Source organism: Phoenix dactylifera, chromosome 9, assembly GCF_051530095.1.
Source record: "Phoenix dactylifera cultivar Ajwa chromosome 9, Ajwa_hap1_PhDact_Kaust_v1.1, whole genome shotgun sequence".
In the NCBI taxonomy this organism is placed as follows: domain Eukaryota; kingdom Viridiplantae; phylum Streptophyta; class Magnoliopsida; order Arecales; family Arecaceae; genus Phoenix; species Phoenix dactylifera.
This window is the reverse complement of record NC_143198.1, coordinates 9044953-9072345: the sequence shown is the minus strand read 5'-3', so window position 1 is coordinate 9072345 and position 27393 is coordinate 9044953. Positions and strand designations below refer to the sequence as shown.

The 27393-nt window shown below is 38.0% G+C and overlaps 1 protein-coding gene across 1 annotated transcript; it reads left to right on the top strand.

Moving 5' to 3' along the window:
* Positions 1-4860: 4860 nt before the first annotated feature.
* Positions 4861-27180, top strand: LOC103724346 (uncharacterized). The gene is made up of 3 exons (XM_008815573.6): positions 4861-5101; positions 26076-26226; positions 26355-27180. Exons 1-3 carry the CDS (start codon positions 4985-4987, stop codon positions 26939-26941), a joined length of 855 nt encoding a protein of 284 aa, XP_008813795.3. The 5' UTR covers positions 4861-4984; the 3' UTR covers positions 26942-27180.
* The last annotated feature ends 213 nt before the right edge of the window (positions 27181-27393 follow it).

The following is a 27393-nucleotide window of genomic DNA, read 5'->3' as shown; positions in this document are numbered from 1 at the left end:
TTGAATGAAGGCGAAGAACAAGTGTTTATGGATGATTCGAGACCCTCGCCAGTGGTTGGCAAAGAAAAAGTACTCCTCAAGCTAACATCAGGAAAAATCCTTTCCCTAAATGATGTGCTGCATGTTTCTAATATCCGTTGGAACTTAGTATCTATTTCTTTATTAGAAAAGGCTGGAGTTAAAGTGTATTTTGAGTCTGATAAAATTGTAATGACTAAGAACAATGTTTTTATTGGGAAGGGTTATTGTAACCAGAGTTTATTTGTCTTGAATGTAACTGAAACTATGAATGAAAATGCATCATCTTTTGCTTATTTGATTGATTCTGTTGATGTATGGCATGGTAGATTAGGACATGTTAATTTTTCTTATATCAAAAAAATGAAAGACCTAGGCTTGTTAAATAACATTACCATTGGAAATATGAATGATAAATGTGAAGTGTGTGTCGAGTCTAAATCTACTAAAAAGAGTCATAAGTCAATAGAAAGAGAAACTGAATTGCTTGGATTAATACAATCTGATTTAGGAGATTTGAAACACACTCCAACTAGAGGAGGAAAAAGATTTTACATAACCTTTATTGATGATTATTCTAAATATACTAAGATATATCTACTTAGGACAAAAGATGAAACTTTTGAAAAATTTCAGCAATATGTTACTGAAGTAGAAAATAAATTTAATAAGAAAATTAAAAGAATAAGGACTGATAGAGGAGGAGAATATGAGTATAATCTCTTCAATAAATTTTGTGAAGATAAAGGTATAATTCATGAGATTACCCCACCATATTCTCCTGAATCTAATGGAGTTGCTGAACGTAAAAATAGAACTCTAAAAGAAATGATGAATGCTATGTTAATAAGCTCAGGAGTACCTCTTCATTTATGAGGGGAAGCTATTCTTTCTGCTTGTCACATTCAAAATAGAATACCTTATAAGAAATCTGGTAAGACACCCTATGAGTTATGGGAAGGTCATGTACCTAACCTTACATATCTTAAAGTGTGGGGGTGTTTGGCCAAAGTTCTATTACCTGAACCAAAGAAAAGAAAGTTGGGACCTAAAACTTTTGATTGCTTATTTATTGGTTATGCATTAAATAGTGCTGCTTATAGATTCTTGGTATTAAAATGTGAATCTAATATTATGGAACCCAATACTCTAGTAGAATCTAAAAATGCTGATTTCTTTGAACATATCTTCCCTATGAAACTAGGTAAAAAAAAATTAACTCTCTGCCTCATAATAAACAAGAAAAGGAGGCATATGAATTATGAAGTTGATTTAAGAAGAAGTAAAAGAACTAGAAAAGAGAAAAATTTTGGAAATGACTTTTACACTTTTCTTGTTGATAATGAACCTCAAACTTATAAAGAAGCAATAACTTCGGCTGATGCACCTTTTTGGAAGGAGGCTATTAATAATAAAATAGAGTCTATTATGTCTAATCATACATGGATCTTAGTTGATTTGCCTCCAGGTGCTAAATCAATTGGTTATAAGTGAATTTTTAAAAGAAAATTAAAACCTGATAATTTAATTGATAAGTTTAAAGCAAGATTAGTGGCGAAAGGATACTCACAAAGAAAAGATATTGATTATTTTGACACCTTTGCACCAGTTTCTAGAATTTCATCTATTAGAGTACTTATTGCATTAGCATCCATTCATAATTTAGTAATTCACCAAATGAATGTAAAAACTGCATTATTGAATAGAGAATTAGATGAAAAAATTTACATGGAACAACCAGAAGGTTGTGTTGTTCCTGATAATGAGCACAAAGTTTGTAAATTAGTATCTAATGGCTTTCTAATTAATGAGGCTGATAAGTGCGTTTATAGTAAGATTGTTAATAACGTTGTTGTGATCATATATTTGTATGTTGATAATATGCTTATAATGGGAATTGATTTAAATATATAGTTATAGATACTAAAAAATTTTTGGCTTCTAATTTTGATATAAAAGATATAGGTAAAGCTGATGTAATTCTTGGGATTAAGATAACAAGAAGTTCTAATGGACTTATGCTATCACAAGAACACTATATTGAGAAAATTTTAAGAAAATTTGAGCATTATGATAGTAAACCCGTATCTACTCCATATGATGCTAGTATACATTTAAGAAAAAATAAAGAAAATGATATTTTACAAATAGAATATGCTCACATCATTGGTAGTTTAATGTTTTTAGTTAACTGTACTCGTCCTGATATTGCTTATGCAGTAGGAAGATTAAGTAGGTATACTCATAATCCTAGTAAGGATCATTGGAGTGCTATTCATAGAGTAATAAGGTACTTGAAAGGAATCATTAATTATAGTTTGTTATATCGTGAATTTCCAGCTGTACTAGAAGGATATAGTGATGCAAATTGGATCTCTGATTCAGATGAGGTGAAATCCACGAGTGGATATATCTTTACTCTTGGTGGGGGTGCAGTATCTTGGAAATTATCCAAGCAAACATGCATCGCTCGGTCTACGATGGAGTCCGAGTTTATTGCCTTAGAAAAGGTAGGTTCTGAAGCTGAATGGCTTAGAAATCTTGTGGGGGATATTCCATTATGGAACAAACCAACACCTTCTATGTCTATTCTTTGTGATAACTAAGTTGCTATATATCGAGCTAAAAATAAAGTTTATAATGGGAAGAATAGACACATAAGGTTGAGACATAATATTATAAGGCAGCTGCTTGATGATGGGATTATATCTCTTGAGTTTGTGAAGTCAGAGTTGAATTTGGCCGATCCTTTGACAAAACCACTAGGTAGAAAACTAGTGAGTGAAACATCGAGGGGGATGGGACAATGCCTATATCAAAGTCAATAACGACAGAAACCCAACATGTGTGATTGGAGATCCCATGAAGTATGTTCATATGGGTAATAACAAGTCGCTAGTTGACTGTGAGTACACTATCATATTTAATTTTGAAATTCCCTCCCTATGGTGTAGATAGTGCAAACTGCAGTAGATAAGGATGAGGTAAAGCTCTTAATGGATACTATAGTCCTTTAGGATGGTGTGTCTACCTGCAGTACACACTTGATAGATCCATCTTTATGGGTGTGGGAGTGGGGCCACTTCCTATGAGAATTAGGCAGTTCTCTAAAGCAATCATGAATATCTAGGTAAGGTGTATGGCCTATTTGCACCAACCCGTTTAGAACAAGCCCAGAACTTGAGAGGTCAATGTGGGCTATGGGTCACTGATTTACGTGAAGGACTTTTGGTTCATAGAAATTTCATGTTTCACCAAAAGTTTTGTAAGTCATACTTACTAGTCCTAAAAATGGTTCATAGTCTCAAAGACACCATTTTGATGCATTGAACTCTCGCGCTTGTTAACTTATTATTGAATTTTAAAATATGTGGGGATTGTTGGAATATTTCAAAATTTCAAGTCTGCCCTTCTTTGTCTTTTGCTTTTTGCCTAGTGTACTTTCTTTAGTCCTACATTAGAAAGGGATAAAATTTAAAAGATCTTTATGTAGTATTCAACCTTTTAACCTGGTGAAGCAAAGAAAGTAAGTAGCCCACGCGCGCACGAGCCCAATAGAGGTCCAAGCCAAAATTGGCAAATTCGATCCGAAAACGTTTAACCGGGCGCGTCGCGCTTGATCATCGCGCGCAGGCCCCCCCCGGGGGGGTGTAGGCTTGAGTCTGGTTTCCTTTTGCCATTTAAATATTAAAACTATTTTGTTTTGTCTCTTGGTAAACGCCGTGTCTTTTAATACTCTTCTCTATTCTGTCTTTCTGAGCGATTCTGGGATGTTCGACAGAATCACTGCATCTACGAGTGTACGCTTGGAGTGATCCAATTGTTGTATCCTGGAGGATAGGCCACCATTACCTGCTACACCGTGATTCATTCTCCGAGGGGCGTGATTTATTCTTAAGGACAGTGAAATCACGCCTTAACTGATAAGTTCTTCCTTCTTTCCATCTATTATTTTTACAACATGTCGAGCATTACAAGTACCTACAATAGATAAATAATATAAATAATATATATATGCATACATGTGTGTGTCTATATATATATATATATATATATATATATATATGTATGTATATAAAATACACAAAAAAATATAGTACAAATTATATCCATTAATAGTTAAATGCCTTGATAATGATAATTAAGCAGATTTGCTACTTGTCGCACCTCTAAATGTGAATTCCGTCCATTTAATATAGAGTAGTTATGCTAACTAATTTATAACTTAAATTAATATTTTAAAAACAAGACCAGACCTGAAACCATGAAAATTCATTGCCTTTGAAACCTTCTTATGTGAAAGCTGAAGTTTTTATTGTTCGAAATTAAACTTACCATTTATCGTATGAAATTATAATATTTCAAGGCTGAAACTGCCAAGGATTATTATCTAGTATCTGAAATCTAGATTTTATTTTGTGAAACATGAAGCTTAGTTTTGAAATATTGTCCGATAGTTTCGAGAGTTAAATTATTCGAGAGACAGCGAAACTAAGAATGGCCGATAATGGCCAATAATAGCCAATAAACCTCATCCCACACTCTTTGTAACGGTTCCTGTCTCCTCCTTTCTAGGCCGTTAGTTTCACAGCGTTCGCATAAGTGCACGTGTCATCTTTGAGATTAGCCTCGTTGTATGAGGCGGGTGTTTTTTCCAGTACCAAAGCTGAGCCTACCCCCATATCTGATCATCATCGGCCACGTGTACCATAGAGCGCCCACCTGAGCCTAAACGGAAGCGATCACGACGGATGCGAACATGCCGGTTCCAATCGGCCTCTGGATTCCTTCACGACCGCCGTTTGCGGGGTCGGTGCGTGCGGGGCACCGGGCGAGACGCTGCGGGCTTTTAAAACCGTCTTCCTCCTATAAATATTTATAAATAGTTTTACCCCTCGGCTTATGCCGATTCATTCGCGCATCCGAGAGCGGGAACTCGTCCGAGGAAAACTCGAAAACAGAGCAGATGGCAGCCAACTACGGAGAGAAGAAGGCAGTCGAGGAATCGCCAGCCGAGAAGGAGCGCGGCGCGGAGGAGGTCGTCTCCGTGGAGCTTCCGGCGCCACCGGGCTGGAGGAAAAAGGTTCGCTTTCGATTCTTTCCATCCTTTTTTGGGACCTCTGATTCGTGCTTCTCTTCTTCTGTCCTAATTTCTTGTTTTCCGTTGTTTTTATGCTTCTTATTTGAGATCTTAGTTCCGTTTTCCTTTTGCGGAGGTCTTTCTTTGCTTGCTAGGGTTTCTGAGCGTTTTTAGTGTCTGTTTCTGGCGGGTTCTTGATCAAGATTGGTTTGGGTTTGCGTGCTTCTCTTCTCCTGTCCTAATTTCTGGTTCTCTGGTTGTTTTTATGCTTTTGAGCTGAGATCTTGGTTCCGTTTGTCTTTTCTGGAGTACTTGCTTTTCCTACTAGGGTTTCCGAGCTTTTTTTCTTGTCTGTTTCCGGTGGTTTCTTGATCAAGATTGGTTTTGGTGCGGTTTTGGTTAGGATTAGGGTTTTGAAGCTGTGTTTTTTGTTGCGTTAGGGAGATTTTGAGGCTGTGCGTGCTTGATCGCGGCGAATTGTAGTGTTTCCTTCCTGAACCGGCTAGATGAGGTGCTTGGGTGTTGGGGCGATGTAGGGTTAGGTATGACTTGTTTGCTGATGGTAGGTAGTCCCAGTTGATGAGACTGTTCGGCCTGCGTTGATCTTTTTGATTCTATACTGGAAATATGACTGCAAGAGTAAAGACCTCTGATGTTTTGATGCCAGCGGTGTGGATGGAAATATGGCTAAACACGAATCTCTTACTAGGGTTGTGCTCTTTCTCCACTAATTACATTTTCGTGCCTGCTGAAAACGCTTTTCCCCCACTTTTCCATTTGTCTGATAGAAAGTTTTAAATCTGGTTACAGAACATAGGAGATTTAAGGTAGTTGAACCTTGATATTCTACTTCAATAGTACAATATATACCTTTTGAGTTATGCAGTAATTTGAATTTCACGTGTGAATTTTTTTGTTCTTTATATGTCATGTCCCTAAACCAAGTTCAAGTATAGGAATGTGACAATCTGCCGCACACACACATAGGGCTGGGCCTTACAAACATGCAAGGCAACAGCCTATCAATTAAACAAATATAAACAAACTAACAATAATCCACTAAACAGGCAGGATAATTATCAAATGTTCAAAATCTTATACAATTTCCAAAACTAACCAAACCAATTCCCAAAATATTCTCAGTTTACATTTTCAGGTAAAACTATAACTTAACAACATAACCAGTTACAAAGTTTTAAGAGATTCATATAATTTTACATACAACAGTATTCAGGAGGGTTCTAAAGAAAATAGTAAAGGATGGTTTGATACAGCTAAATTTGGTGCCTTACTCTAATCCTACAATCCAATCTCTACTCTTCTCTCCTACGGCTCAAAGTTTGTAAATCATGGAAATCAAAAGAGTGAGCTAATAGCCCAATAAGTAACCAAAGCCATAAATCAAAGGGATCAAGCAAATATAACAAATAAAACCATAATGAGTGTGTGATACAAATAATTTATTTAGCAAAATAGTATTTCCATAATCAAAGTCATTCATATAATTCCAAAATGTTGCAAATATGTCATTTTCCAAATCAATAATTCAAATATGATTAAAAGAGCATTTTAGAAAACCAATATCAAATCCAAGATTACTTTTGCGAATATTTTCTGTATCATATGATTGTTATTTTCTAAAATATTTTATCACATCATCAGTCTATATAACTACAACCACATATCAATCTCTTTATAGGGCCCAAAGTATGACATTTAACCCCCGCAGGGTAAGTCTAAAGTACCATCTTAACTCCTGGTGAGTAGGTCTAAAGTACTGTACTTAACCTCGGGGGAATAGGTCTAGCGTACGATACATAACCCCTATGGAGTAGGTCCGAAGTAATCAAGTCCCGAATCAATCAAATGCCAACGTATAATCCTTATTGATAGGTTCCAAAGGTAGCTAGAATTAGAGTCCAATCAACACACATAAAATCCAATTATTTAATCATTATTATTACGTTTTATGTTTTTAATGTACAAATATATCTCAATAATTTATAGATCCACAATTATACATAAATATTAAAAGTTTAAATAATTAATATATAGGCATGATTTCAAATAAATATTTCAAACACTTCAAAAATACACAATCTAGAAGTACATGCAGAAGTTTCCAATAATTCAATTATTTTTCATTAATATGGCAGTAACTCATGATTATGAAAGCACATGGATGTCACGGATATTTAAGAATGCAATAACATGATAATTTGCTGTTTGATCTAATTTACAAATACACAAGGAAGATTATACAATTATCAATGCAATTAACAATAAATATTACAAAATATATTTTGAAAATAAATATACTATTTAAAATTATTTTGATTAGGTTGAGGTTACTTACCTTGTGAGTGCAGACTATAGTTAAATCCAACTATTCCAAAATAATCTCTTCCAGACCAATAACTCATGATACAACAATATAAATTTAAGAATAATTTCTAAAATCCTCCAAATTTTCAATTGATTTTTCTCAATTCATTTACCAAGAACTTAGAAGTTACTAACAGAATGCTAAGTCTAACAAGAGAGCCTTTCTATTCCAATACAATCTTCTCTAGAACTTGTGAGGATCTTATATTTTAGTTTTTAACTTCCAATAAAGCTCGCAATCATGGCTGTTCAAGTGATTAAATGCTTTGATGTCATTTCATCAAAACCTACCTTTTGGAACCCACATGCTTGCTTACATATCGATTAGGCAACCCCCTAAATGGAAATCCAAGCCTAGATCCAATTCATTCCTCACAATAAACAATGGATCTCCCTCTCACAAGCTAGTCATGCAAAGATAAAATAGTGGAGACCAGAAACCATCTAGCTTCACTCCTTCCATTTGCATCAAAATCATGAGCTTCTGCACTCCCTCCTTATCCAAGCCATCCTTGAACTCACCAACTTCGAAATTTTGTGCATTCCAAGAAGTGACACTCCTTATAGGCTCATCTAACACCTTTGAGACTCTCACATTGAAGTACAATAGTATTAGGGAATTGGCTACCATGGTGTTGGGATCCAAACTTGTGGAGGAGGAGATGAGAGCAAAGGAAAGGATGGGGGTGGCATTGAATGCTGAGGGAAGGCGCAGGCATAGACTCGTTGGGTGATGTGAAGGGAGCCTAAGAGGGACCAAAAAGTGGTGGATGGCGATGCCGGGCTTAATGGTGTTGATGATGACTAGGACAACGGTGGCAAGGGACTTCATTCCGTCGAGAGATAGAGAAGGAAGGGAAACATTAGGGAGAGAGGAGACATAAGAGTGATAGAGATAATGGCTCGATTAAGAAGTGGAGAAGCAGAAGAGTGAAAGAAGGGATGCACAAGGCTAGGAGGGAGGGCTTGAGGTGGTGGGAGTGGGTCAATCGCATGTAAATAAGGGACTTCCTTGTTTTTTTATTTTCAGTCTTGAGGTGGTGGACGGAGGTTGTGGACAGGAGGTGGTGAATAGGAGCTGGTGGAGGTAGGGCGAGGTGGGGTGTCTCGAGTAGAAAGAGGAACAAGGAATTCATCCCCTATATTTCTCATTCAGCTGCAGAAGGGTACCACCTCACAGGTAGGCCCGATGAAAGCTTGGGCCGTGGGCCTAGGTATTCCATACTCTCCCCCTTAATTAACTTTTATACTCGAAATTTGCATACCTGAATTTTCAAACAGTTGAGGATATTTTTGCCTCATCTTTTTCTCCAACTCCCAAGTAGACTCTTGTACATATGATTACTCCATTGCATTTTAACATATGGAATAAAACATCGCCATAATACCCGGTCTTTTCGATCGACAATTTGCATAGGGTACTTCTCTTATGTTAGATCCTCTTTGGGTTGCAAGGGTGCATATTCTACAATATGACTAGGGTCTGGCACATATTTTCTAAATATAGACACATAAAAAATATTTTGTACACTAATAAGTGGAGGTAGCCTAGTAATTAAATATGCCACTTCACCAACCCTTTCTAGTATTTCAAATGGATCCAGATATGTAGGGCTTATCTTACCTCGAATCCCAAATCTTACATTTTTTTTGTAGGGGATACCTTAAAAATACATAGTTACCTACTAGGAACTTTAGTTCTCGCCTCTTTAACATTTGTATAACTTTTTCGTCTACTTTTGGTTGTGCAGAGATTTTCTCTGATTAATCGAATCTTTTCCACTATCTGCTACACAAGTTTGGGTCCTAATAATCTTTTCTCACCAACATCATCCCAACATATAGGTGATCTACATTTTCTTCCATATAATGCCTCATAAGGCGCCATCTGTACGCTAGCCTGGTATTTGTTATTGTAGGCAAATTCTACCAAAGGTAAATGCTCCTCCTAGGAATCTTTCATATCAATTATGTAGTCTCTCAACATGTCCTCCAATATTTGAATGACCCTCTTTGATTGTCCATCTATTTGAGGGTGGAAAGCGGTACTAAAATTAGGTTTAGTTCCTAAGACCCCATGCAAACCTTTCAAAAATTGAGATATAAATCTACTATCCCGATTTGATACAATAGTCATAGGGTCAAATTTCATTGTGGAATAGGTAGAGATTGCAATTGTCCCCATGATCTTTGTTGCTTAGCTTTCACTTACTAGCACACCAGACATTGTGCAGCAATTTGTATAATTTCTATTTTACATATTATTCTACTAAACGATTTCCTTTAGATCCCTATACATTTTGGTGCTACCAGGGTGTACTATATAACTAGAGCCTCTTATTAATCTCTAACTCCCATGTGACTTCCTTTTTAGAATGATTGTTCTACAATCCCTTATTTAGGGAAGATGGCATAATTTACCTTGAGTTCTTATGATGTATGAAATTCTCCCTGACCTGCAAGTTTTGTACCTAACAACATAGCTAGGGTTCGGCACTTGCCTTCTCACTGTTAATATATATAGAAGTCATTATAAGTAGGTAAAAATTAACTCTGGAAGCATCTTCATCAATTTTCTCAAATTGAATCTACAATCTAAGGCTCAATTCATCCCCAATCTCAGACCTCAAAAATTTTTGTTAGAAATGCATGATTACTCACTTAAAGCTTTGGTTTCACCTTCTTGCACTAACATCAGTCTTTTAAGCACTACGAGCCATGTGGAGCTACTCTCCAATTTGCTAAATCCTTTCGACTGTTTAATGCACAATTTTAGGTGCCAACGACCTTCTTTAACAATTATTATTCTAGTAGATATCTAGATTTTCTGCCACATATTGCCTTATAAGATGTCCTTTGAATGGTAGCTTGTGATGATTATTATTATAAACAAATTCCATCAAAGAGATCCCCTAAGCTCCTTAGATCAATGATACAAACATATTCTCCAAGATCTAAATAACCTTCTTCAATCAATCCTCTATTTAAAGGTAAAAGCAATACTATTTGTTTAACCTCGAAGACTAGATGTTGTGTTGCCTAAAATATGAGGCATAACTGAATTATTTGGCACATAAAACCTGATATTGGATCCATACTTGTGATCATGAAAGTCTATTTATGAAATAGCCTCGATCACTCTGTAGATCTTTTGTAGTTGTGTGAGAATCTCAAATAACTTTAATTCACTTAGAATGATTATTCTATAACAGCTTCACTGCATGTACAAGTTAATAAAAAAAAAGATCTTGTTCATAATACCTTTAAGTTATGCATTCTAAATATTGGAGGTCACATTTTAATTACCATCTTAAATTTCAAATACTAAATTCAATTCTTTAAGTCCTTTATGTAATCTAAATATTGGAGGTCACATTTTAGATCTCAAAAGTATCATCATAAATTTCAAATACTAAATTCAACCCTTTTCAATAATTCTTAATTATAACAATCAAAACTCCATTTGTTGTGTCACCACAGCCTTTTTTTGTACAAACATTACTTTGTTCGTGACATTCAATTTTCTTTCAAGAAAGAGACAATCCGATCCTTATAGATCAAAACACATCTCAATCAGCATCTTATGACCAATAATTCCTAAGTCTCCAAGTTCAAAACAAAGTTAGATCTAATTCTAATTTTAATTTCCTTTAATAGCTGCTATTCTTGTCACTTAATATGTAAATACCTAATAAACTTCCAACTTAATTACTTTTCTTAACATTTGCTTTGTTTGTATATTAATAGACTAACTATTCTAGTCCTTCAAACTCTAGTCATCTTGCATGCCACTCGACAAGTTCCTATCAAGTAATATTTTAATGGAAATGTTGGTGCGGACACCAGTGCCAGGTCACCTGTCACTCGGGTCTACGGTCGCTATAGGGTCCAACCAGTTCAGTCAGCTTGATTTTATTTTAGATTGATTTTATGTTATTTGGGCTTATTAGGGTAGTTTGTTATTTGATAGCCTTTAAGGCTTATTTTGGTATTTTGTTATTTTGAAGGTCTTTTGTGAGACTAGTTTCTTTTAGGGGGTTGTTTGCATTTCCTGGGTCTATAAATATGTTGGACCTACATTGTTTAGGGTTATGCTATGATGAATAAAAATCGAGTCTCTTTCTTTCTACCCTGGTGTGAATCTATGAGCAAGAGCTAGGTGTGAAGCCTAGTTCCCTTCCTCCCCTTCATCTCTTTTCCCTCTTCTCTCCTTTTCTCTCTCTCTTCTCTTCCCCTGCATCAGGTTTGGTATCAGAGCCATGAGCTTTGCCTTCGTCGCTAAAGCTCCTCGATCTTGCGGTCCGATGTTTCGCGCTGTTACTCCCATGGGCGTCTTTCTTTCACGTGGTTCCTTCACGGGAGTCATCTTCCTCAAGCCAAAAGGCTCTTCCTGTTGTGTTTCACGTGGGGAATCAGGATGTCTTCTCCACGGTTCCACCTTCCAAGCCTTCTTCTCCCGCGCGCTTTCTTCACCGTGTGCTCTCTTCTACCAGTGGATTCTGATCGAGAAGAAAGAAAGGGAAAACCCTGTCGCGAAGAACACCTTCCCCCCACTGCAGAATGGTCCTCTGCTGGATTCGAGAGAGAGAGCCCCTTCCCGTGTCCGTGGCCGCCGCACGCCACCTGTGGCCACCACCGTAGGAAGGTATCCCCTCTTTTTCCTCCCCTCAAAATCCTAGAAGGGTTGGGAGAAGGAAAAAAAAGGCCGCACATGACTTGCATGTGTTCAGCCGCACGTGCGCCGCATGTGCTCGTTCGCACGTGACGACACGTGACTGTTGAGGAAAAAAAAAACATACCTGTTTTTCTTCTTCCTCCCGCCGATTTCTCCGCCATCGCCACCACGTGCTGTTGCTTCCCTCCTCCCCTTTGCCGATTGCTGCTGCTGCGCCTCCGTCCGTGTTGTGAGCCATCGCCGCCCTTGAACGCCGCTCCAGCCTCACCGCCCCGCCGTCGGAGCTCTGCTGCCCGAGCTCCATCTCCGCCCATGCCACTTTGCCTTCGCCGCACCCTCCATGCCCACCTCCTTGTCTCCACACCCTCCACGTCGACGACCCCGCCGTCGCCTCCTTTTCCTCTTCCCCCCAAAATCCCTCTCCCTCCCATTTTTGGCTCCCTCTTTCTCCCTTGGCTCTAGATCCTGATCCCGAACCCCCCTTTTCCGCTTCCCCCTTCTTGCCCTCCTCTTTCCCCCTCTTTGACACTAGGAAGCCGGCACCCCACCGCCCTGTTGCCCCCCCTCTCTTTGACCCTGCTGAAGCCCACGAAATATGGGAGCTGGTGGCTGCAACTCGGAACCAGGTGGAGCGCCGCTTCACCCTGCCACTGCCGCCTTCTCTCCCCCCTTTCCCTCTCTCCTTTCGAAATCAGAGGGTTTTGGCATCAAATCTACCGCTAAACCACCTCCCGCCCACGAACCCCCCACTCCTCTCAATCCTCGGGCCCAACAGGCCCAAACCCTACAAACCCCTCTATTTTTCGGCCCACCGGTCCAGTTCATCCACCCTTTCATTAGGCCACCACAAAAGGCCTTCAGCCCATTCATCCCAAACTCCCACAACCCCCCCCCCCAAGCAGCCGAGCCATTGTTCGGGCTCGCCCACTTCCGAGCCCAATTCGGAGGCCCAACTGCACCAGCCATCCAGCCCTTTCCTCCCTCTTGTAGTCTGCGGGCCTGACAGACCCACTGTCACATCGGCCCACAGAGCTCCCAAAACACTTCATCTGTAGGCCCACAACTTGTAGGGCTGTTTCTTCCCCTCTTTCTAGTTCGCAGGCCAGTCAGACCGGCCGAGTTGCTGTGATCAGACCAGATTCGCGCCATTTGGCGAGACAGATTGCCACACTTTGATCGTCGCTTTCTGCTAGGCCAGTTTTTACCAGTAATGGAGGTATCCAATGCTTCTTGGTTCGTTGGCGAGGATGATTAGCGTTCGATTCCACTTGGCTCACATGCGAGGAGCTTCAGCCGATTGATCTGAACTTGTTAGAGTACTACAGGGGCTACACCGAGCCGCTTTCGTCGAGGTTGATTTCTTTCTACCCGAAAAGAGTTGGTGCGGATACTAGTGCCAGGTCACCCATCACTCGGGTCTATGGTCGCTACAGGGTCCAGCCAGTTCAGTCGGCTTGATTTTATTTTTGATTGATTTCATGTTATTTGGGCTTATTAGGGTAGTTTGTTATTTGACAGCCTTTAGGGCTTAGTTTGGTATTTCGTTATTTTGAAGGTCTTTTATGAAACTAGTTTCTTTTAGGGGATTGTTTGCATTTTCTGGGTCTATAAATATGTTGGACCTACATTGTTTAGGTTTATGCTATGATGAATAAAAATTGAGTCTCTTTCTTTCTACCATGGTGTGAAGCCATGAGCGAGAGCTAGGTGTCCCTAGCTCCCTTCCGCCCCTTCCTCTCTTTTCCCTCTTCTCTCCTTCCTCTTCTCTCCTTTTCTCTCTCTCTTCTCTTCCCTTGTTGTCCTGCATCAGATGTAGAGGGGGAAAAACCCATTACTGACCCTAGCTTTTTCTTGACATATTGATTCTCTTTCAGAAACTTATGTTTTTCTCCTCTTGCTCTCTTTTCAATAACAAGTAGTGGTAACATTTAAACCTAGTCCTAGATAGTCCCTACTCTAGCTGTCAATCTCCACGTTAAATTTCTTTGGTACATTCTTTACCTCTCTACCCCCATTTCGACCTTGTCATCATGATACTCGAAACCATCCCACTCCGTCCACATCTCGGTTAACTATTCCATCAATCTTAGCTACTACATTACCGTCTCATCCCATCAACCCAGAACAAGCTAAGAGCTGGCTTGAGTTGAAACAAGTAGAGTTTGAGCTGGACCTATCTTGCTCAAGATTGGCTTGTTTATCTCGTTACATGCTGCCTATATTGTCAAAACTTAATCTAAATTATTCTTTTTTCTTTCAGATAAGAGTGAGCTAAATTATTCTTAGGATGGAATTTTTGGTGAGTCAGCAAAATATAAGTGGGCATGCCTTGGTGCAATGGTAAGGTTGCTTCATGTGACTTGAGTATCATGGGTTCAAAATGCAAAAATAGCCTCTCTACACATGAGGGTAAGACTACGTAAATGGTATGCTGTATCGGCCCGAATCGGGCGGTACGGGGCGTACTATACCGGTTCGGTGCTGGTACCCGATATGGGTGGCGTACCGACACTCGGTAAGTCAAAATTTTTTTGTACTATACCGTACCGATACTGTGCTAGTGTGGCACGGGTACAGGATCCAGTACCGAGATGGCGAACTTTGCTACGTACATTTAACCTTTTCTAGACCATGGAGTGGTGGGAGCTTTGTGCACTAGGATGCCCTTTTTCTTAGCATAATAGAACATAAAACTCTTCGTCTATATAGGGAGTTTCATTTTATGGACAATATATAAATGATTATTGATATTTCTATTTTCAGGAGTGTCAGGCAGATTGCATAGTCATTTAAGTTTACATTATGTTCAAAATGGGTTAATTAATTAATCATTTTTTGTAAAGGAATGGGACAATTAATTTTTTTTCAGCTTATAATGAAGTTTTATATAGGATACATAGTAATGTCCTATTGCTTGTTGCATCGTTAACTTTTACCATGTTGGTGCCGCATGACTATTATAATTGCACCTGTTCTCTCATCTTCTGTTTCTGCCAATAATGTCCGCAACTTTGGATTTTTTTTTTGTTGCATGTTTTATAGATTTTATGTTGCATCCATTTGGAATTATAATTAGCTGGTAAAACAATTGTTTGGCTAATACTTTCTTTCATGTTGGTAATTTTCTCTTAAAGTCTTGTATGAGTCAATAAACTCCATGTATTCCATTGAGCTTAATACACCACCAAATATCTAATGAAAATAGTCCTTCACTCAAGCAACATAACCATGTTCTAACTAAATTTGTATTGCGACATAAGTGGTGCCCATTGATCAAGCCTAAAGAAGTCTACTAAGGGACACTCCAAGGTGGTCACAGGTTGTCGCTTAGGCGTTTGGACCACTCAATCACCTAGGTACCTAGCACTTTCTAGGCCGTCAAGCAAGGTGGCTGCCTAAGTGCCTATTTTAGCACCTAAGTAGGTGCCTAGCGACCTAAGGACAACTTTTTTTCTGGGTTGGCATTTTGTTGGTTTCTTATTGAAGGCATTGCATTTTTTAACTTATTTCTCTTCAAGTAAAAAAATATATTTATTTCAAGAGAGAAAGAAGTTGAGTCCATTTATAAAATGTTTCCTTACTTGAACATGTTATGTTCCTAAGAAGTTTTTAAATTCGTTAAATCACTTAACTGAAAACTTATTAAGTAAAATTAAAGTAATTGAACCAAAGAATTTTATTATTGTATAACTTAAATAGTTGACAACCTTACTGCTGGTGTTTATGTATACATGCATGTATACTGCTGGTGTTTATGTATACTGCTGGTGTTTTTGACTTATTTCTCTTAAAGTAAAAAAATATATTTATATCAAGAGAGAAAGAAGTTGAGTCCATTTATAAAATGTTTCCTTAAATATTAGCTGATGCTTGAACATGTTATGTTCCTAAAAAGTTTTTAAATTCGTTAAATCACTTAACTGAAAACTTATTAAGTAAAACTAAAGTAATTGAACCAAAGAATTTTATTATTGTATAACTTAAATAGTTGACAACCTTACTGCTGGTGTTTATGTATGCATGCATGTATGTAGGACTCTGTATATGAAAACATATGATTTTATTAATTTTTAGGAATATGTTTTATCAAGAACCCACTTTGTTGCTGGTGGGACGATAAATGACTAGTGTGATGTGGCGTGCAAGGATTCGTCTAGCTCATGACTCGTGGTAGATCCAACGCACCTGAAAATTCTCCGAGGCATTCTGGTTGGGCTTCTTCAGGCCGACTCGAAGGCTAGGCCGAGTAAACCAGAAGTGGCCGACCCAACTCAGTGATCTCGGCAACTGATCTGGACCGAGTAGAGCCTTCTCTGCAAAAGAAGCAGTTCGGTCCTTCCACCTCAAAGCTTGCAATTTCACCATGTGCTAGGTTGTTATAGCACGCCTTTAAAGCTATTACGCCACGTCAGTAGGTTGTTACAGCACAACCCTAAGTTTGTTGGGATTCGATTCCAGAAGATTTGGGGTTCTAGCTACAAATAGGTCCAAAGGCTCTCCAAAAAAGGTAATGACAAAATCACCTTAACCAGGGGAGACGTCTCTCTTTTTGGCTCCTTGATTCTCACTGCAAATCCTCTCTAACTTAAGCATCGGAGGGCCCGGTTGGAGCCAAACCCATGAGCTGTTATCCTTGTTTGTTGTCTCGTAGGTCTATGGAGGTGGTCCATCTCGATGTCCCGAGATCCGCGGCAATAGCCGTGTATTTATTGCCCTGGATTTTAAAAGGGTTGACGTGTAGGATAGCATAGGTCATTTGACAACCTTCGGAAGCCCAAAGCAGCTAAAGTAGGAACAATTAGTTGGTTGTTGAAGCCCAAAGCCCTAGCAATGAAGCCCATGTCATGAAGCACCTTTCATAAGTCCTTATTTTTGATGTTGAATATTTTGGTTGGTTCATATTAAGGGTATGGCTCGTTGTTGCAACTAATTTCTGATACTTGGAAACCATGTTTATGATTGCTTGTTTTGTTGCCCTTGGAAACTCGGAGAGACTATATTGGGAACTTTTTTCGAATTAATGCATAGAGATGGATACTTGTTCCTTCTTAGGGTATACAATCTTTATACTTGTTTTGTCCTATGCTATACAATCTTTGTACTATGTAGGTTGAAGGTAAAAGTTTTCTTTAGGGAGTTCTTGTTCTTGCTTCTCCCTTTGTGTATTCTATAAGGGGCTGATGCTTATCTGACATCTCACATGTGTTGCCTCTCCTTTTTGTTCCCATGTCAAGTTGGTACCAGATATTGGTTGATCGCAATGGCCCATCATTGTAGGCATGGACTGGACATGGATGAACCAATGAAACTTCGGTTCATAAACCCATTTGGTGGGACAACGAAATGCATGACTTCAGGAGACAAGTGCAGCATCAGCAAGACCTTGTACATGTTAAGATGTCTTATATCATGAGGATGCTTTTCATGTTTCAAAGGAATGCAATGATGAAAATCATCTTTTTACTATAGTGAGATTCATGATCTACAACTTATTGCTTGGGTTTGCTCCTAATTTTGACATTTATTTAGATGAAGTTTCCTATGATTCACGTGAACTTATTTTTGCTAGTGATTCTGATCTTAGCAAAGGTAACATATCTTTGTTGATGAAGTTGAGAAATTGTGATGGGGGTGATGTCCAATTCTTCATCAATGTTTTTGTTCATTTTGAAGAACGTAGGTCTTAACTATGATTGTCAATCATGTGGAAGAGTTGAAGGCATCCATAGTGAAGAAAAATATCTCGAATTATTCATGAAAACTAATGGTTTGATCCCTCGAAGATTTTGGTTGGAAAAGAAGAACCACCATTGCCAAGGAGTCGAAGAAGAATGCTTAATCACTTTTTTTCTTTTCCTCTCACTTATTCAAATGATACAAGGATCCTACTTGGAAGAGGATCATTCATAATTATTAAACTATTGGATACAAGAGAAGTGCTATGGAAGAGAAGTTTATGAATAAAACAATCCAAGTAGCACAACAAAAAATATTCATGAATTTACATCACCAAGTGCTTGTTGAAGAGTTGAAATCAAGAGCAGCAACTTATTGATTAGAGGAGCATGACACTGGAGGTTCATGAACCTAAAGAAGCCTACCAAGGGGCAAACCAAATTTTGGTTGCAGTAGGTGCACTTAGTTAGCTTATGCCCAAGGAAAGCCCATGTCATGATGCACGCTCCATGATTTTTTTGATTTTTAAATATATTGGTTATGGTTGTATTTTAAGTCATTATTAGTTGTCATTAATTTTCAAGTTCAAAGTTGTCTATGGTTACCTATATTGTGTCCCTTGGGATGAGCATTTTGGAAACTCGTTTTTGATTAAATGCACTGAGTTAGAGACTTGTTCCTCCTATGCTATATAATCTCTAGGCCATGCATGATGAAGGTCGCTTACCATTTTAAATTTGAAGAAAGTTATCTATCTTGAGAAGTTCTTTTGCTCTTTCTCCTCATGGTGGATTTTGTGCTAGTGCTTATCTAGTAACTCACTTGGCTACCAGCTCTCCTCTCCATTTTATGGTATCATAATGGGTTCCAAGGTTTCTTGAAGTTGTAAGAATGATTAGTTGTGAATCCATGTGAAGGGCATGGAAAATCTGTGAGGCACATCTGCTCTTGGTTGTTATTGACTATTTGAAATTCACAATAAGGGAAATCATGAATGCCATATTAAGGGGTAACTATCATGAATGACTAGACTATCCTGGGTAGTCTATTGCGCACGCTTGGTGTTCACTATATCTGGATGTGGCATGTGGAGACTAGTGTCTATCTGAGGATTAGCAGGCAAAAGTAGAAAAATCTTATGATTTGTAGCTTTATCATTTTTGTAAACATACCTAGAGTATATACTATATTCTGCAAGTCAACTAGATGATACATACTCTAAAAAACAATGTGATGATGATATTGTCATTATATTTTTGTTTCCATTAACATTTCCTTTTTTCACCATTTCTTTGTCATGGCATCCGGTTTTTGTTGAGTACATATATTTGTCATTACTTGTAGCAAGCAAGCTCATTGGGATCACAAGATGCTTGTTATTTGAATATAGTTTTTTTCTTTTTAAATATCCAACCATGCTGATCCCATATTTGGACTTCATTTTAATGGGGTTTTCAACTTGAGAGAGGAAGATAGAGTTTGTCTATGACCTTTTTAGTGACTTTTATTTATTTTTTTTGAAGAGTGCTTTATGGAAACAAGAAATGAATGCATTGAAATAATTCTTGGCAGTGGTGGCATCCTTATATATGAGGCTAAAAAAAGATGGTATACAGATTGAGTAGCAGTGTACCATATGCTTATCATTTTTATTTGGCAAATACAGATATGGATATGGATATTAATTGGATGCTAAAGTTTATGTCCACATTTGTGTTAAACAGATAAGGCATATTGACAGTACGATTATAAATAAGGACATAACTTAGTTAAACTTTATGGGTAAGATATTCTTCTACTTTACATTTTATTAACTCAGATTAAATATATAGGCCTCCTGACTTTCTCTTAATATTTTTCTAAAACAAATAAATGATCGAACTAACAAAGATATCTTTCTAAATCCCTTTAGGCCCTGTTTGGGGGAGCTGTTAGTAGTAGAGCTTTTGGAAGTAGAGCTGTCTGAAGCAGAGTGTTTATAAAAAGTTGTTTGCTGTTTGGTAACTACATTTCTAAAGTGCTGTGGCACTTTAACATGTATTTGGTAAACAAACTGAGAAAGTACTTTTGTATGACAAAATGACTATAAAGGACATTACCAGTATTATACAACAGAGCATAATAAAATATAATACATATTAATACATAAATATATGATATAATATAATATTAATGTAATGTAATATAATATTATTATAATATAGTACTATAACATTATGTATTATAGAATAATAATTTAATATAATATTAAATTATTTTACATAACATATCAATGTACTATTATATAATGTAATATAATATTATATTTATAGTATAATACAATAATAAATATATAAAATATTATAATTATTAGTGTAAATTAATTTTTCATCCTTCTAATGACCATTTATCTTTTTAACAAATTTTTTAGCTAGGTGATAAAATTGGTTAAATAATTACTAATATTTTTATTTATTTATTTAGATCAGATTATTTGCCACTCACTCATTATTTTTCTTTTTATTTATTTTATTTAGTTATTTATTTATTATTTTATTTTATTCAAATATAGAAGGATCGCCGGCCATGGGTGGTGGCCGGCATGGTGGCTGCCACCGTGGGCAGCCACGAGCTCCCAAAACAAAAAAAAAAAGAGAAGAGGAAGAAGGAACAGAGGCGGCGGCGTTGAGAGGAAGAAGAAGATAGAGAGGGAGAGGGAGAGGATGGGTGAGAGAGGAAGAGGTGGGATGAGGGTTTTGGAAAAAAAAGTGAGATTTAAATGGGGGTATTTTGGTCCAAAAAACAGCTTCCCAACAAAGCTGAAAACAACATTTTCGGAAAGCTCCAAATTGGAGCTTCTCCCCAAAAGCTGTTTTCAGCTTCCCGCAAAAGTTGAAATAACTTTCCGAAAATTTTACCAAACACATTTTTTTTTTATCTAAAAGTACTTTTAAAGGGCCAAAAAGTGCTTTTTGGCCCTCCAAAATCTCCCCCAAACAGGGCCTTAATCACCTGACTCTTTAGTCGATTTTGATACTTCTACTAAGTTATATTCTTTGGATTAGAAAATGACTATGAAGGATGCAATATACCAAGTCAAAGATACAGCAGTATGAAAAGAAAGTTAATTAAAGACATATTGATGACTTTTAAGGATGAAAACCATCAAATCAAGGATATAGCTGTATGAAAAGAAAAAGTAAATTAGAGACGTTGATGTTCAACCTGTACTTCCCTTTAAAGTTTATGAGGGCTATATAAAATTAAATGGACGTGCAAAAGGAATCACCAATCGGATATTTCTGTATGCATATGTTTATCTGCTTTTCTTTGACGCATAAAACTACGGATATAAATATTGGTTGGAAGCTAAATTTATATTCTTTATGGATATGGAAACATGGATACTACTCGGTCCATTTTCACCTCTAGTTAGATGTTACTTAGTGTAACCATGAGGCATGAGGGATGATAGCATGTGCAAATGGATGAAACAAGTGGATTTTTTTTATTATTTTTAATCATATTTAATCCCAATGCTATTTGGAATATGAAGAGTTTCAAGGATATGTGCTTTGCCTTCACCATGCTAAGGCATTGGACTACATAGTTTTTTCTCTAGGATTCTCTCTTGGGCAAAAACTAAACTAGAACATAAATAAAATGAAATTTCTTCAAAAACTCCCAGAAATCTTGATGGAGGAAGTAAAGGATGACAGCGATGTGCAAAAGAATCAAACTAGATGATAATTATTGTTAAATTGGGAGATGTGATTCTTAGCTTATGGTTTGAAGGGAATAACTAGGAGGATGTCATGACCATATTGAAGTCCATAGGGCACTCTATGTGTTCGTATGTGTAAGAAAGCACGGAAAGTGTTGCATGGCTGGTATTGGCATGATCCATATAGTGACAAGTTTCATGCTAGTATTTGGCATGCATGGCATGCATTGGCACCATGGCATTCCGGGCATTGGCATGTGAATGGCACTGTGCCATTGTCAGTTGTCAATTAGGTGCTAGCGCAATCCATCATGTGTCATGTTGAGTGGCATGAGTGACACTTAAATTCATATGCATGGACATCTATACAATGATTCAGTGGACTTCTTGGTGTGAGTGACTACTTGGATTGATATTCTAAATCTTTTATTGGTCAGTCATTCTTGTGAAGTGTAACCTTTGATGCTGATTTGAACCTTCTTAAATTTACTCATCGTTCCCCTCCGTGTTAACCTAGTTCCCTATCCTCTTTCTAGATTGTCTGTCATGGATTTCTAAGGTAAGCGCTGTTGTATATGTGGGTCTTTTGCGTGCTCACATGTAGAAATGAGGTAATTATATGCTATTTGTGTTTATTAGCACAGAAGGAAATGGAGGTGTAGTTTGGTCATTTAACCAATGTATAAATCAGTATGGCTTTGGTTTTTCCATTTTCTTTAAATAAGTGAAACTAAAGGTGTTTTGATCCTTCTATCAGTTGCTCTTATACATCTATGAGTATTGTAGCTCTCCACATGTGATAATAATGATACTAATAAAAAATTTTTAGGTTGCGTTAAGAATTCTTACTTTCCCAATCAACTCTACAACGAACTTTCCCGAATATTTCCCTCAAGCTCCACTTGTTATCTTAGATCTTCTTATCCTCCTTGACCCTTGACAAAAATTCAATCACTTCTCCTTGTTGATGCCTTGCCAAATCTCGTGCAAGTATAAAATTTAGTGTTCGTCGCACCTATCTGAATTGAACGGTTTAGCCCGTACCGAACCGAACCGACACCAAATTGGGACGGTTCAGTTGATAAAAACCCTCACCCTCCCCCGTGTTTCGATGGTTCAAGTCTTTGAGAGCCTCCCAGAGGGCTCTCCACAACCTCGCCTACTTGCTCTCTCTCCCCTCTCTTTGATGCCGCGATGCCGACTAATGCCGTTGCCTTTTTCTCTCTTTCCTTCTCCCTCTCCCCCTCCCTCGACGGCTCTAGCTTTGTTGGTACGGTTCGGAATGGAATGATACTATACCATATTGTACCATACCGTTGGAAAATCATTTTGAGTTATGGTACCAACACAACATACCTTGCACTCAAGTGTCAGTGTGAGGTCTGACCTTGGTGGAGGAACTCCATGCTGTCACTGTGTGCGATGCCCAACCTCACCCACATAGCTATGAGCAAGTTTCAAATACATAGGACTATCTAATCCTTCTTATAGATAATGCCCTGTCCACTTGGATAAACCCCTGGAGTACTCGTGAACTTTTTCTAGCTCTATGGCCGATATGTGACACATAACCCTATACTGTATATGATTGTGTGGATAGGAGATCGATATGATTTCTCAGTTATTCTTAGTATTAAAACGCAAATAGCTTTTAGGACATCACCCCACTTCAAACAACTATTAGATTTTATTTCAAGTATTTATACCAAATCAGCATATCTCCGCCCTCATATCGTTAATAACCTTCCATCTAGCTTTTAAACCAAAAAGGAACTTTAGCTTGTCAAATCCCCGTTAGACTACATTTTTTCTCTTTCCTATTGCAATATGTTCTACAAAAAACCTGAAAATATTTTCGAAATAACTGGTTGTGACCTTACACTCATTTATGGCAAAAACTGAAGACCTAAACAACCTATCAGCCTTTCTTACATCCTCTTATTTGGTTTTATTCTTTTTTACATATTGTCCAAAAAGGGTTTTGAATGGAAAATGTATGTTTTATCTTACAATCCCAACCATGCTCTTTCATTAGCTTTTGGTTTCCTAGCAGTTCTGTACAAAGAGAATTTTATCCTAGCTTCATTACTAGGTAAACATCAAAGATTCTGCTGGCCCTAATTGTGAACCCCTATTCTTCACTAATCAAGCCATGTCTTAAGCATTTTGGGGCCATTCTTATGACTGAAATTGGAAAAGTTTTTTGATTTAATTTGTTTTGGTCCAGGAAATAGTTAATCCAACAACATCCTCAAAAGGAAACTGCAATGATGGTAGTGTCTAATGAATTTAGTCGTACACCCGATTCCATATAAAACAAACCCTTCTAAACAAGCTTTATTGTAACCTCACAAGCAACATTTCTTTCTTTATGATAGTTTGAGCGTTTTGGGCTAAGATGTCCAATTTAATTTTTAAAATTTTGGTCGTTCACTGCAATCTTGTTATCGACACTTTGTACTTGACCGAAGATTATGGTAGTCAATCTTAAGACTGTGGTACACAAGGTATCTGAATTGGCATATGGTATGCATCTGAATTGGCATATGGGATGGAAAGCTTTTAAATAATCAAATTTATTACTTCTTCTGTTGATTGAGCAGGTTATCTTCTCCATTCTCTTCTTTTTGGTGTTTTCCACATTTTGACTTGTTATTCTGACATTTTATGGTTCTTTTATACTATCATGGGAATGTGCCTATCTGACCAATCTTAAACGTACTAGGAACATCTGTGCATTGCGTCGTAGTCATGTCATTAAATAGTAACATTTGTTGTTGGCTCCTTGAACCGGCAAATTTACTTATTTCCCATTCTTTACCAGAAGCACATACCCCTTGCAATAAGAGAGGTCGATGTATAATTATAATTTTTTTTTTTCATGTGGGTAATACGAAATCATTTCTGTTCATTCTTCTATAATCGTGGAAGTCCATGAAACCTAAAATATGGAAGGGTTTTCCTTAGTTTTATTAGAAGTTTAGGCTGCATGAACTAGAATAGTTGATTTGTAACTTTTAATAATGCTTTATCATGGATCTTTGTACAACACTCCATGGCATATCCATCATACAGTAGACTCAATGCCATTTCTCTCCTTAAGGGCATGTTTGGGAATGGTCCGCTAGATCCAACTGGATCGGAAGGGGAAGAGATTGCTAGAGGGGAGAGGAGGCGGTGGGAGCATAGAGGGAGAGGGCAAGGGGTCAAGGGCCTTAATCCCTATTGAATTAAAAAATAGACCTGTAAAGGTTTTCAATTTAATATTTTAAAATTCCACCGGGATCAGGCCCATTACTTTGGCAATCTCTTCCCTTTTTTTGTGGTACAGCGGGAACTCACACACTGCGGGAGTGGGGCCCATGAAATCAGAAAAAAGTACAGCATGCAACGGAGAAAGGACAGACACGTGGTTCTCTCAAATAAAACCACTGGAATGATGGACCGCATAAAATGCCATCCAGTTCGCAGCAATGTTCGCCTCCCTATAGACATGTGTAGCCCGATAGGATACACACTCTCCCAGAATATTGCAGATGTCGTGGAGCAGCCACATCCCACTAGCCACGAGCCCCCGACCCTGAATCCACTCGATCACAGTGGCAGAGTCTCCCTCCAGAAGAATGTGGTTTGCACCTAACACATCCCTCGCATAGATGATGCCCTCCCATGCTGCTCTGAGTTCAGCACCCACTACGGACTGATCAAAGATCCGCCGGCCCCCGGCCGCTACGAATCTCCTTCTCCCTTCTCATGCTACCTCCCTCTCTCCTCGTCCTATGCTCTCTTCCCCTCCCGATCCTGTAGGAACCAGTGGATCATTCCCAAACAAGTTCTGAAGTGGAAAATTGTTTTATTTTTTTTATAAATTACAAAGTCTTCAATATGATTCACTATTATGATAGTTAAAGGCAGAAGTTACATATATGTTTTTGCTTCTATATTAACAAGTTTTGTTTTGAAGATATCTACACTAGCGCTCAGGTGATCAAGTGTACATACTTCTTAGACCTCAAATACTAGAGGGCTTCCTAAGTTGAAAATTGGGATCATAATAGTTAAAACCCCAATTAAGTAACTTACATAGGTACTGCATTTGTCATCATTTATATGTATATATGTAGATACACACACATGCGTATATTGGAGATGTACAAATTGGGATGTGTTCAGAACCTCCACCCTATCTTCCTTAAATGTATAAGGGAAAAGGGTTAAGTTTCTTTTCTGCGGCATTTTGTCATTGGAATTGTTCATGGAAATGTGATGTTCATTTTTTCCATTTCTGGTAATGTTTTGGGAAGTTCTATTTTATGGTAATTAAAATTCCTGATTATATTCTTTCCAACAAAGAACTGTTTCAGTTGGAAACTGTGTCAATCTCTTTTTACTGGATTTTCTAGTGGAGTAAAATCTAACACTTTGATGTCATATTTGTAGAAATTTTCATAACTTGTTACACATAGAGAGCACGTGTAGAGCACTTTACATTTTTGTTTTCTTGGCTTAGTAACATAATGTCTTTTCCTGTTTTGCAGTTCATGCTCAAGAAGGGTGGAACACCGCATAGGAATGAGATAGTTTTTATTTCTCCAACAGGCGAAGAGGTTAAAAACAAGAGACAGTTGGATATTTATTTGCGTTCCCACGCAGGAAATCCATCATCCTCTGAATTTGACTGGGGAACTGGTCTCTCTCTCTCTCTCTCTCTCTCTCTCTCTCTCTCTCGCTTGCGTGCTAACCTACCCTCCACCTCTTCCATGCTAATGCACAAGCTTTGCATATTTGTCACTTCTTGTCTGACATGGATTAAACAGGCGATACCCCCAGGCGCTCTGCCAGAATTAGTGAGAAGGCAAAGGCAACAGCGACCCCTGAAGGCGAAAAGCCGAAAAAGAGAGAGAGAAAATCAAGCTCAAAGAAAGGAGGAAATAAAGATAAAGATAGTGATGTTGTGGATGCAAAAGTTGAAGATACACGTGCATTTGATGGAAAAATGAAAGAAGCTGAAGATGGTGAGGACAAGTCCAAAGAAGAGGTTAATTCTGTAGAAATTGCAGTGAAAGAGGGAGCTGTCGGACAAGCTCCACTGGATGATGTCAAAGAAAAAGCTGAAGGGAAATCCGAGGAGTTGGAAGAAAGCAGTAAGGTTGATCCTGCTGCAGCACTGCCAGAGGAAGGTGATAAGGAAGAGAAGCCTGAAACGGAAAAACTAGTTGATGCTGAGAAACTGCCTCCGGCAACTGATAAGAAGGAAGTGGCCTCAGCTGAGACAGAGATGGACCGCAAGGTGCCAGAGAATGGAACCCACAAGGATAATGAAGCTTCAGTTCCCAAAGATGCACCTTCTGTGACCTGTGATGATGGGCAACATCAGCCCCAGGCCTCCCCGGTTAATTGCTGAAACTCATAAAAGCTAGGTTCTTAGTCTGTTACTCTCTGTTTAATTAGACTTAATCTGTACATATAGTTGGTGATGGGATTTGGCTCAGAGCTAATGTTGTATCCTGTTTGAATCTCCTGTATGTGCTACTGGTGCTACCTTCTTTGTCACCACTGGGATGTAATTTTGGGAATATGTTCTGATACTATTTACCCTAACAAGTGAACTTAATATTCTAGACCTACGTATTTTGTTTTTCACAGTATGGTGTTACAGGTTTCGTGCATGACATGAAACTGGACTTAAAATCACTGTGATCACTTTCCTGGCTGGCAAGTTTTTTCATTTAGCAGGTTTGCTCCTCGTGCTTTATAGGTTATTACTTATAGCGGTCATATATTAAATAGCGACCAGCATTTGTTCTCCTTTTTAGGAAGATGTGTTTCCAGTTTGAAGTAGTATGTTTTGTCTTG